The 12,869-nt window shown below is 44.5% G+C and overlaps 1 protein-coding gene across 1 annotated transcript in view; it reads left to right on the forward strand.

The window, feature by feature from the left end:
- Positions 1-12,869, forward strand: part of ENPP6 (ectonucleotide pyrophosphatase/phosphodiesterase 6) — a 112,529-nt gene that overhangs the window by 85,078 nt on the left and 14,582 nt on the right. The window contains exons 5-6 of the mRNA XM_030191509.1: positions 7,606-7,785; positions 10,563-10,700. Of these exons, the coding sequence (XP_030047369.1) occupies positions 7,606-7,785; positions 10,563-10,700 (318 nt within the window). The remainder of the gene's footprint in view (positions 1-7,605; positions 7,786-10,562; positions 10,701-12,869) is intronic.

Here is a 12,869-nt window from a genome sequence, read left to right on the forward strand (position 1 = left end):
TTGCACCAAGGCTCAGATTTCACAATAACCTTCTATTAGAAATGTATTCCCCTAAGGGCCTATACTGCACTTTTTCAGAACAGAACACCTGCAGGGAGAATTTTAAGCTAGTTGACTTTTCTGTTGGCTGGGCTGCAGTTTCATTTGTTTTGAAGTTTTTGTGAGTAAATTTATACGCTTGAGAGCTGAGGTTTTGACAAAACTCCATTTAGCATGTAGAAATGTCTGAGAGTTAGTGTGCAGTGTCTGTCATGTGCTTTTGCTTTGAGGTATGTGTATTCATACATCATTTTAGAGGACAGTTTTGATAGTCATTTACTTGAGGAAATAGGGAGTTAGCCATTTAGCTCTGGGGTACTGTATGAGCAAGGTTGTTTGTGTGGCTGATATTCCATTCCCCTGACATTTGGGGCTGTGTTGGGTAGGGAGAAAGATAACTTTCTTGCTGATCTCACTGTAGATAAGAACAAAAAATCTACTATAATAAAACGCACCCTGAACGTTCTGAGGACAAAGTTGTGAACTCACAGCACAACGATAAAGGATTCGTAAGTTCATGGTGGTGAAGCCATCCCACTATGACTCTGTGCCCCACCCTCGCGTCAAACATCATGACGTCATATGAACCCTTTAACGTTGTGCTGTGAGTTCAGAACCTTTGCCCTCAGAACGTTAAGGCTGCATTTTATAATAGTAGAAGTCAACGTACGAATCGCAACTTCCCTACTCCTCCCCCTGGATGTCCAACATCCACCCCCTGTGCCACCCCCCCCCAAAGCCACCCACGAAAAACCACAAAAAAAGAAGCCCCGCTTCCACATGCTGGAGGTGCAACACCCACCCCGTGCCGCCCCCCCCCCAAGTCACCCACGAAAATCCAGGGAAAAAAATAAGCCCCGCTACAAAATGGAGATGAAGCAACACCCACCCCCACCCCTACCCACCTACCGACAAGTAGCTTTGCCGCCGGGGAACCCGAAACCCCGCAAGAACAAGTCCTGTCTTCTGACTCCGGTGTGATCTTCAGCATTACTAGCCTCTGCAGGCAGGGCTTCTGTGTATCTGACGTCCTGCACGTGCAGGACGTCAGATGCACAGAACCCCACCCTGCACAGGCTAGCAATGCTGAAGATCACGTCAGAGTCAGCACAGCACACAACAGAGGACTTCTGCTGGCGGGATTTTGGGTCCCCCGCCAGCAAAACAACGAGATGGTAGGGTGGGATGGTGACGGGAGGGGGTGCATCGCACGGCGGCGGCGGGTGCATCGGGCGGAGGAGGCGGTGACGGCACACAACAAACAACCCCTGAAACCAGCCTCCGCTTCCTTCGATCTTCATCACACAAACACTCTCTCACTCTGGCAGCGCGTTCTGAACCCCCTCCCTCCCCAACCACTCTCTCTCATCTGGCAGCGCTTCCTGAAACCCCATACACACACACACTCACTCTCTCTCATCTGGCAGCGCTTCCTGAAACCCCATACACACACACACTCACTCTTTCTCATCTGGCAGCGCTTCCTGAAACCCCTGCCCCCCCACACACACACCCACTCACTAATGTGGCAGCCGTTCCTAAACCCCCCCCCCACACCTACTCACTCACTCTCATTTGGCCCCGTTACCTCAACCCTCCCCCCCTCCACACACACTCACTCTCTCTTCTGCAAGTGCTTCCTGAACCCACGCCCCAAACACACACACACTCATCTGGCACTGCTTGATAAACCGCCCACCCCCACACACACACTCACTCACTCATCTGGCAGCGCTTCATGAAACCCCCCCCCCACACCCCTCTTCTTCAAAGCAGACCCCCCAACACACACCCCCAAACACACACACACTCTCTCTCATTTGGTAGCGCTTCCTAAAACCCCATACACACACACACACACTCACTCACTCTCTCATCTGGCAGCGCTTCCTGAACCCCCCCCCCCCCACACACACACACTCACTCTCGCACACCAATTGCTTGGGTGCAGTGGCGGGAATTTCAGACACCAGAAAGAGAGAGGGGGGGCCTGACAACAGAGAGAGAGAGGGAAGGTGGTATCTCTGTCACACACACACTCTTTCACACACTCTCTCTCTCTCACAGACAATGTCTTTCCGTCTCTCTCACACATTCTATGTCTCACAGTCAGTGGCGTAGCCAAAGGTGGGCCTGGGTGTGCCAGGGCCCACCCACTTAGGGCTCAGGCCCACTCAACAGTAGCACACATTTAACAGTAGCTGGCAGGGATCCTAAATTTGGCCAGCTGAAGACTTCCCTCTGATGGTAACGAAAACACTACTCTCCACGATACCGGCACCTGCACATGCTCAGTTTTCAGCACATGCCTACTGCAGACTGCCAGGGTGGAAAGAAGCATTTTCCTGCCAGCTGAGATATTTTTTGGGTGGTGGTTGAGGGGGGGGGGGGGGGGGGGGAAGAACACTTGGTGCCCACCCACTTCTTGCCTAGGCCCACCCAAAATCTGCTGTCTGGCTACGCCCCTGCTCACAGTGTATCACATTCACTCTCTGTGTCACACAATCACTCACACACTCGCTTGGTTTCATACACTCAGTCTCACAGAGCATCTGAGTATCACACACTCTCTCTCACGCACATACAGAATCTGTGTGAAACACACTCTCAATCACACTGTTAGGCATATTTTCAAAGCACTTTGGGAGGCTAAGTTCCATAGGTTTCTATGGAACTTTGGGAGGCTAAGTGCTTTGAAAATGAGCCCCTGTGTCTCACATACGCACTTGCACACACTCTCATTTTCACACATACACTCTCTCACAGACACACTCACACCCAGACTCTCTCTCTCACATACACACACACTCGCACTTTCACTCTCCCAAACATACACACTCCGAGGAAAACCTTGCTAGCGCCCATTTCATATGTGTCAGAAACGGGCCTTTTTAACTAGTGTTTAAGTAAAATGAAAATAAAGTGAAAAAATGCCCTACTTAAGAGTTCCTTCTCACATTCAAAAGTGAAGGTCTTAGATTAATGGAAAACCAGCTTTGACAAGATGGAAGAATATCTCAAGGGGTTGTTAGCTGGATAGGAACATCTGGAGGAAGCAGGAAAGCAGTAGGCAAAACTAAAAAGAATATTAGGAAAGTCAATAAAAGCAAGAGGAAAAGGGAGGCCACTGTGGAGCTTATGGAAGTCTCAAGATGTAGAAATGGACGTCCATGTGCTTGAAATGTCCAAATCCTGATTTTGCAAATGCAGAAAAGGGAAGTTCAAATAGCAAGAGAACATGTTGTGGGTGTGTTTTGGGCAGGACTAGGGAGGGCCCAAAATCGGGACGTCCAACAGTGATTGCCGAACGGGAAGAAAAGTCTAGGCCTAAAAAGAAAGGTGTCCTAAGTGAGACCTGTTTCAGTCATGTCCAAGGTACAAAAATGATTAGGAGCTGACCACTGAAGGGATTATGGTATGACACCTCCTTAATTCCCCAGTGATTGCTGTCCTCCTCCCTTTCCTCAAAAGTGAAACTGATAGAGGATACTAAGTTCTATGACAGCTTCAGGCATTGTGGGCACTCTTAGCAAAGCAGGAAACAAGTATAAGGAGTGGTTAGTCCAATGAACTTTAACCAAGGGACCCAACTTCAAATCCTACTTTAACTCTTATTTTTTTATTGTGAGGTCTCTAGAAACAGTACTTAAATATATAAGCCATCTGCAAGCCTGAAGGCTGTTGAAGTGGTGTACATTTCAGGTACAGTAGGTATTTTTCTGTTCCTGGAGAACTCATAATTTCAAAATAAAAGAATGAAAGTGGGATTTGAACCTGGGTGTCTTGGTTTAAAATCCACTGCACTAACAGCTAGGCTGTCCCTCTGCTCTGCAGGGATGCCTAGGTGGCCATGCTGCTAAGAATGATGCCAGTCAGACACCCTTGTCCCTGCTTTTTTGCCATTCATATGTTGTACGTTTCAGTTTGTAAAATGGCTGTTCATCCTGATATACTTCCTGTTGGAAAATACATGTGAGATGGACGTCTGTTTTGGATGTTATGAGTTGGACATATCTATTCTGACTTTGAAGTCCTTTTGAAAATGCCCCTTCATAGTTCTCAGAAGAAGTAACTGAAAAGATAAGGAAAAAGAGGAAGACAGGCAACAATATCTGGAAAAGCCAAGGGAAGCTGGTAAAGTAGTTGGGAAAGCAAAGCTGCAAATGAAAGAAAAAAGAATAGCCAATATGGTAAAATGGGAGGATGCCAAGAATTTTTATAGATATTAGTGATATACTTGAATGAATGGAGGTGTAAATATTTATTTATTTAGTTAGTTATTGGGATTTCTTAACCACCTTTATGAAGAGATTCACCCAAGGCGGTGTACAGCAGGTACAGTTTAACATAAAACTTACAATTTTGTTAGCAGCATAACAATAGTAAAATAACCAAGAATAAACATAAATACAATATATGAGGTAAACTTGAAAACAGTAAATTGAAACCTAATTATAGAACTACTGTGAAACAGTATAAAAAATATACACATTTAAAAGCACTGAAATTCAAATACCAGAGATATAATACATTGTTAGCATAATATTAATGATACACCTAATAAGCATGCATCAGAACATTCAACTAATATAGATATGATGCTAAAGATTTTTTACAATACAGCTTACCATATACTGTAGCTGAGAGCCCAAGAACAGATATATGATGGGAACAAGATGCGTGGTACAGAGTCAATTGGAATAATTTGATGGTTAGCTAAAATCAAGGCACGTTCTTTGTATAGTTAAGCAAGAGATAAGGACCTGATCTAAGTTACAGTATGTGTAGCAAGCTAGTCCAGGTGCAGAATGGGTGTACAGTCAATCACCCTATGTACTAAAGGCTTGGGAGAAGAGCCAGGCTTTCACCTACTTCCTGAAGTAGAGGTAGTCTCAAGTTATATGTAGCCCCTTTGGGAGTAAATTCCAGAGCGTGGGTTCTACTACTGAGAAGGCTCGCTGTGGGTATTTTTAATGCGGGTACAGATAGTGATGATCCTTGAGAGGACCTTAGAGGTCTTAAAGGTGTGTAAAGTGGTAGAGTGGAGGAGTAGCCTAGTGGTTAGTGCAGCGGACTTTGATCCTGGGGAACTGGGTTCAATTCCCACTGCAGCTCCTTGTGACTCTGGGCAAGTCACTTAACCCTCCATTGCCCCAGGTACAAAATAAGTACCTGTATATAAATAAACCACTTTGAATGTAGTTGCAAAATACCACAAAAAGACAGTATATCATTTCCCTTTCCCTAAAGGGTTAACTTATTCTGTGGCCCATTTTGTCTGAGGTCCTTGAAAATCAGACATAGCATTTTGAATTTAGCCCTTTAAGGTACTGGTATCAAGTATAGCTTTTCCAGGAAGGGCGTGATGTGGTCACACCACTTCCAGCCTTCTATCAGTCGTGCTGCAGCATTCTGAAATAGTTGGAGCTGATACAAACTCTTTTTGGTTTGGCCAGTGTACAGGGCATTACAGTAGTCTAGTTGTGATGTTATCATGGCGTGGACCACTATGGTCAGACTCGTCTTTTCAATATATGGAGAGGGATTTCGTAGCTGCCATAGGTGATAGAGACAATTTTTGAAAGTTGTTTGAATTTGTTGGATCAGAGTGAGTGATGAGTTTAGTAATATCCCAAGATTCCTGACCAGTGATTTTTAGGGGGAGTTTATACTTCTCAAAAGGTATTTTGAAGTTGGGTATTTGTCCACTTGTGTTTGGTACCTGAGGAATCTCTGTTTTATTTGGGTTCAGGCAAAGTTTGTTGTTGTTTGCCCACTACTGAGTATGCTTCCCTGTCCAGAGAACAAAAATGATTAGTTACTACTCTGGTCATGTACATACACTATCGGGCCAGTCTTCAGTGACAGTGGTCACCTCATTAATTTAAACACTGGTAAATGCGGATGTCCAGTTATAGAATTGCATTTAATAGAGTTTATGCACACATTGGGGTAAATTTAATAAACGGTGCCAAAAATATTGGCTTGGGATGATGTGCGCTGAGTGTATAAGTGTAATCTTGCAGTTTTGTGCCTAACCTTAGGCATGAGCACTTATGCCATGTCAAAGGATGGTGTAAGTGCTTGTGCCTAACTGTTGGCAGTTAGACGCATAGCCCCAAGTATTCTATAACCTGTGCACGTAACTCATAGGCACGCCTTTGACCCATCCATGCCCTTCCCTTGGCCATGCCCCCTAGAAGTTGCTCATGACAGAAATTATGTGCACAGCTTCTAGAATAGTAATTAAGGTCAGTTGCAATCTCAGCTGCCAAATTGGAGTTAATTGATGCCAATTAACACCAATTTAAGTCAGTAATTGGTTGTTAATGCCAATTAATAGCCAATTATTAAATTAAGCTATATGTGTAATTGAACTTAGTCTATAAATTGGGCACTCAACTTTGGGGCCCTTTTACTTTGTAAAAAAAGGACCCCTTTGTGCAAAGTTGGGTGCCCAATTTTATAGAATTAGGGGGATTATACCTTCTTCAGAGCAGGTGTAGATAGGGAAAGGGAAATGGGACTTGATATACTGCCTTTCTGAGGTTTTTGCAACTACATTCAAAGTGGCTTACATATATTCAGGTACTTATTTTGTACCAGGGGCAATGGAGGGTTAGGTGATTTGCCCAGAGTCACAAGGAGCTGCAGTGGGAATTGAACTCAGTTCCCCAGCATCAAAGTCCACTGCACTAACCACTAGGCTACTCCTCCACTAGCAACATTCCATGTAGAAGCCTGCCCTTGCAGATCAGCAATGCGGCCGCGCAGGCTTCTGTTTCTGTGAGTCTGACGTCCTGCACGTGGCTTCTACATGGAATGTTGCTAGTGGAATAGCAACATTCCATGTAGAATCTCAAATAGTAGCAACATTCCAGAATCTCAGATAGTAGCAACCTTTAAATCTAGACTGAAAGCCCACCTCTTTAACATTGCTTTTGACTCGTAACCACTCGCCTCCACCTACCCTCCTCTCCTCCTTCCTGTACACATTAATTGATTTGATTACTTTATTTCTTGTCTATTAGATTGTAATCTCTTTGAGCAGGGACTGTCTTTCTTCTATGTTTGTGCAGTGTACGCCTTGTAGCGCTATAGAAATGCTAAATAGTAGTAGTAGCAACGTTCCATGTAGAATCTCAAATAGGGAAAGGGAAATGGGACTTGATATATCACCTTTCTGAGGTTTTTGCAACTACATTCAAAGTGGTTTACATATATTCAGGTACTTATTTTGTACCAGGGGCAATGGAGGGTTAAGTGACTTGCCCAGAGTCACAAGGAGCTGTAGGGGGAATCGAACTCAGTTTCTCAGGATCAAAGTCCACTGCACTAACCACTAGGCTACTACTCTGCTCTGCTACACTACACTCCTCCACTTGCATCAATGTTGCCTTTCTAAATTAGGCATAATATAGTCGTTTTTGTTGACATTTTTCAGGTGCCCATTAATGAAATTATTCCTCATGAGCTTATGTTCTTTTAGGTGTGGTATGTGATTGTGTCTTGTCTTCAATTTGCTGTTTGAGCTAAACTGTGCTCTTCTCTCATAATCTGTGACAGGACTTTGGCCTGCAGAATGACCTCAATGTTGTCCTTTTCTCGGATCATGGGATGACAGACATTTACTGGATGGAGAAAATTATTGAGCTTGTGAACTACATCAATATGAGTGATGTTCTCAAAATGATGGACAGGGGTCCTGTGGTGAACCTGTGGCCTGCTGAAGGCAAGCACTCCGAAGTACGAAGCACCTGAACGCTGAGTAGCCCCTCTTGTCCTGTTGCTGTTTACTAATGCTTTGCTTCCATTTTTTTAAATTCACCTAGAAGATAAAAAGGCAATTCTATAAAGCTAAATTTAACTGCCAGTTGCACACCAAAGTTTATAGAATCGTTACATTAATTGGCTCATACGCAAATAAGTGCTTGAACCTATTCTGTAAAATTGCATAGCTTGTAACCAAAAGTGGGCTGTACCTGTGGGTGGAGCATAGATATGTTATGGGCATGTTGTCATGTGATTCATGCAATTTTTTTTTTTAGTATTTATTTATTCCATAGCAGAATAACAGCCATAAATACAATAGTAAATATCAAACATGCAGCTTGAAATGAACTTGGACAATATACAGAACAGCTGCAATGTGCACAATTTATAGAATACTACTAGTATCAGCGTTTGCTGATTGTGACAACTTATGCCAGTCATTAACCTGTCATAAGTGGTCAGGGCCTAAGTTTGGCACGCAAAGCTGCTTTGTGGTTGCATTCTGTAAGTGGTTAGGTGCTCCTCAATGCCATTACATAATTGATGCTAAGCACGCCCCATTCTGGCTCCTTAATTTAGACTCCATTGTATAGAATTGGTCCCTCAGTGAATGTAATACTTTTGTGGGGTAGGACAGAAATAATAGGTTCAACGTATGTGTATGTATTTTTATTTGCAAGATGTGCATTGTTAAAATTATTTGGGGGAGACGTGGGGTGCAATTTACCAAATGATAAACACAATAGGCCTTGTTTTATTACTGTGATTGCTACCACAGCATCTCCCCTTAATGGGGAACAGGTTTATGAAACTACTGAAAGCACAAACTAGAAGACCAGTCTCCAGACCACAGAAACTGATTCCAATTGATGAATAAGAACTTACACCAGACTTCTTTCGTCTGTCAAATTGCAATGCTTTCTAGAATAGTATAATACATGTAGTTAACATTTTCCCTTTAGCTAAAAGTTAGAATGTCAGAAATATCACCTGTGAGCCAGAGTCTCTTTTGAACTCTGATGACTCCTTCCTCATCCTGTCTGAAATTTTCCACCGTTTTTGTCCCACCCTCCTTGTAGAGATGGTTAGGGGAAAAAAATGACAAAAGTTTTAAAAAATGAGATAAATACAAAGGATCATTATCTAACAAGAGGATGGGATCAGAGAAAAACAAATTTATTTATTTATTTATTTGTTACATTTGTATCCCACATTCAGTGGCGTTCCGACACTGGCTGACACCCGGGGCAGATAGCCGATGCGCCCCCCCCTGAGTGCAGCGCGACCCCCCCAGGTGCACGCCGCTGGGGGGGGGGGTGCCGCGGCGCATGCCTGTCGCCTCCGAGTTCGCATGTGTTCACTGCTTCCTCTGCCCCGGAACAGGAAGTAACCTGTTCTGGGGCAGAGGGAGCAGTGAACACACGTGAACTCGGAGACAGGGCGACAGACGCGCGCCACGGAACCCCCCCAGCGGCGTGCACCCGGGGCGGACCGCCCCCACCCCCTTGGTACGCCACTGTCCACATTTTCCCACCTATTTGTAGGCTCAGTGTAGCTTACATAGTACCGGAGAGGCCTTTGCAGGCTCCTGTGTGAACAAATACAGGGTGATGTGGTAAGATCAAGTTCATTGTGTTCAGCTTTGGAGGCCGTATCTTGCTAAAGATGTAAGAAGACTTGAAGTGCTCCAGAGGAAGGCAACAAAAATGATATGGGACTTGTGCCAAAAGACATATGAGAAGAGACTGGAAGACCTGACTATGTATACCCTAGAAGAGAGGAGGGACAGGGGAGATATGATACAGATGTTTAAATACTTGAAAGGTATTAGTATAGAAAAAAATATTTTCCAGAGAAGGGAAAGTGGTAAAACTAGAGGACATGAATTGAGGTAAATGGCATTGAGGGGTGTAACCTTCCCAGAGGAATAAGTGCAATCCTAAACCAATGTAGAGAGAAGTTACCCTGTGTGGCCATCTGGCTGTGGGGTTCCACAAGGGTCATCACTTTCCCTCCTATTGTTCAATTTTTATATGAGGCCATTGGGAGGGTTTTAAACCTCGTTAGGAGTTTTCATTATGTCTTTTCTTGACAATATATTTCTTCCATGTTCTGCTTTGGATACCTTTCAAAATACAAGTAAAATGTTGATAAAGAATATTTCTTTGGTTGACTCTTGGTAACAAATGAAGTTCTTAAAGCTTAATAGACACAAGACTAAGGTAGTGTGCACAAAAGGCAGCCCTATCTTTGCCTATGTGGGTGCCAACACTGAATATTGGCCAGAACCTGCATAAGTACCGGGTCCAGGGCTGACCTGGGTTTTCAAATCCGGTGCCCAGACATGGCCCAGCAATGAATATCTGGGTTAAATTCAGTCCCCAGCAGTCAGCGGCTTTAAAATCACTGACCACCGCAGGCTGAATACTCGGGGGGGGGGGGGGGGGTTACTTTCTAGTTTGGAATGACACTCAGCATGTGGAATTTTTCTTCCACAGATCAAATGAAAGATCCTCTTATGCCTTACAGCACAGCTGTCCCCCCTCCAAGAATCAATGTTTCAGATATAGCACTGAGTCTACTAGAAGTCTCTAGGTTGTGTAGATATCCCCTTGAGTTTGTAGAAAGGGCATATGCAAGGCATACCCAAATCGATAGTAATGATACAATTTCTCTTAAATCTGGGTGTGTTTCTGCATGGGACAACCTGGCCAATATTACACATCTGATGCTATTACATTTCCTCACAGGTATATAACAAATTGAAAGCTGTGGCGCATATGAATGTTTTCAGCAAAGAAGAAATTCCTGATAGATTCTATTATAAAAAGGGAAAATTTGTGTCTCCTCTAACTCTGGTTGCTGATCAAGGATGGTTCATAATACAGGTAAAGTAACAGAAGAAAAAATACTGATTTACTGATACTATGTATTGCTGAGTATCTTCTTTATAGGGAAGAATGTACAGCTGTGGCTGGACATGTCACTATATAGCATATGTTGTAGATATTTTGGCCTAAAAATTTAAAGATTCAAATGCAAAATGAAGAATCTTGAAACAGGCCCTGAAGGCAGCTTGGAACCAATTTAAGTGTATCAAGACTGGTATATATGGAGGGGCATAATCGAACGCGAACGCCCATCTCCATGGGCGTCTATGTCCGAAAATGGGTACGTGAAGAAGCGGGACAGACCATATTTTCGAAAAAAATGGGCGTCCATTGGTCCTTTCTGAGCTGGAAAATAAAAACGTCCAGCTCAGAAACGTCCTAATCCAAGCCATTTGGTCGTGGGAGGGACAAATGTACAACACTGCCATAGCTCTTAGGGGTGAAGGGGGCAACTACATGTGGGTACAGTGGGTTTCAGAGGCCTCCCATTTACCACCACAAGTGTTACAGGTGGGGGGGATGGGCCTGGGTCTGCCTGCCTGAAGTGCACTGCAGTACCCACTAAAAGTGCTCCAGGGACAGGACTTGTTGCTGCTGTATAACCTTGGCACAGCAGTTGACACCTGAAGACTAATCTCGCTGAAAACGTCTTTTATTTGAATAAGCACCTTTACTCACAGTTAACTGCAGATCAGAGGTTTTGCCCCACTGGCAACGAGTCTCGGTGGTACTGAGATTAGCAGTAGGTCCGAGCTGGCAGAATGGTGTACAATGCCCTCTTTCAGCAACATTCAAGGTAAGAACTAAGTGCTATAACGTGGCTAACACATGAACAGGATCTAAAACTGGCTTACAAAAATGGCCACTACCTCATGGACTACTGGAAACAAAACAGGGCACACTCTGACCCAGTAAGCAGAGGGAAAAGCACCATGGGAGCAGAGCCTACCAACTACCAACATCGTGAGCATTTAACACAAGCTAGTGGAATCACGGAGCCCACTACCCTACACCCACCACAATGCATTGCTCATGTGACTCTGCAGTGCCCTTAACAGAAAAGGTGTCACACTCACCCGAGAGCCACATCAGAACCAGGGAAAGGCTGTCAGAGGATAGAACACATTCTGCTGTCATGGAGGTGGGTATGGAATTTGAGGCTGGCATACAGGCTGGGAAAAAAGTTTGTAAAGTGGGTTTTGTTTTGGTGGGAGGGGGTTAGTGACCACTGGGGGAGTCAAGGCAGGTGATCCCCGATTCCCTCCAGAGGTCATCTGGTCAGTTGGGGCACTTTTTTGGGACTTGTTAATGAAAAAAAAGTGTCCAAAACAAGTGACCCAAAATTGCGGTAAAAACTCCTTTTTTTCGATTATCAGCTAAAGATGCCCATCTCTCCTCGGCCAATAACCACGCCCCAGTCCCACCTTTGCCACGCCTCCGACATGCCCCCGTCAACTTTATTCGTTCCTGCGACGGAGTGCAGTTGAAGACGCCCAAAATCGGCTTTCGATTATACCGATTTGGGCGCCCACGAGAGAAAGACGTCCATCTCCCGATTTAGGTCGGAATATGGGCGTTTTTCTCTTTCGATTATAAGCAGGATGGTCTCCCATACTACATCTTACAAGTAGGTATGCTGCTGCATTCTGAAAAAGTTGTAACCCATGATGTCACCATTACATAAGGGTTCTGGTGGTTTTCAAAGTGTTTTTGAACCTTGTTTGCTAAATGGAGGGGCATAATCGAAAGGGGTCATCCTGGCGAAGGGGCGGGGAAATCCGTATTATCGAAACAAGATGGGCGTCCATCTTTCATTTCGATAATACGGCCAAGGATGCCCAAATCTTGAAATTTAGGTCGTCCCTAGAGATGGTCGTCCTTAGACTTGGTCATTTCTAATTTTCGGCAATAATGGAAACTAAGGACGCTCATCTCAGAAAAGACCAAATCTAAGCCCTTTGGTCGTGGGAGGAGCCAGCATTCGTAGTGGACTGGTCCCCCTCACATGCCAGGACACCAACTGGGCACCCTAGGGGGCACTGCAATGGACTTCAGAAATTGCTCCCAGGTACATAGCTCCCTTATCTTGTGTGTTGAGCCCCCCAAAACCCACTACCCACCACTGTACACCACTAACATAGCCCATATAGGTGAAGGGGGCACCTA

This window comes from Microcaecilia unicolor, chromosome 2 (genome assembly GCF_901765095.1).
Source record: "Microcaecilia unicolor chromosome 2, aMicUni1.1, whole genome shotgun sequence".
Lineage (NCBI taxonomy): Eukaryota > Metazoa > Chordata > Amphibia > Gymnophiona > Siphonopidae > Microcaecilia > Microcaecilia unicolor.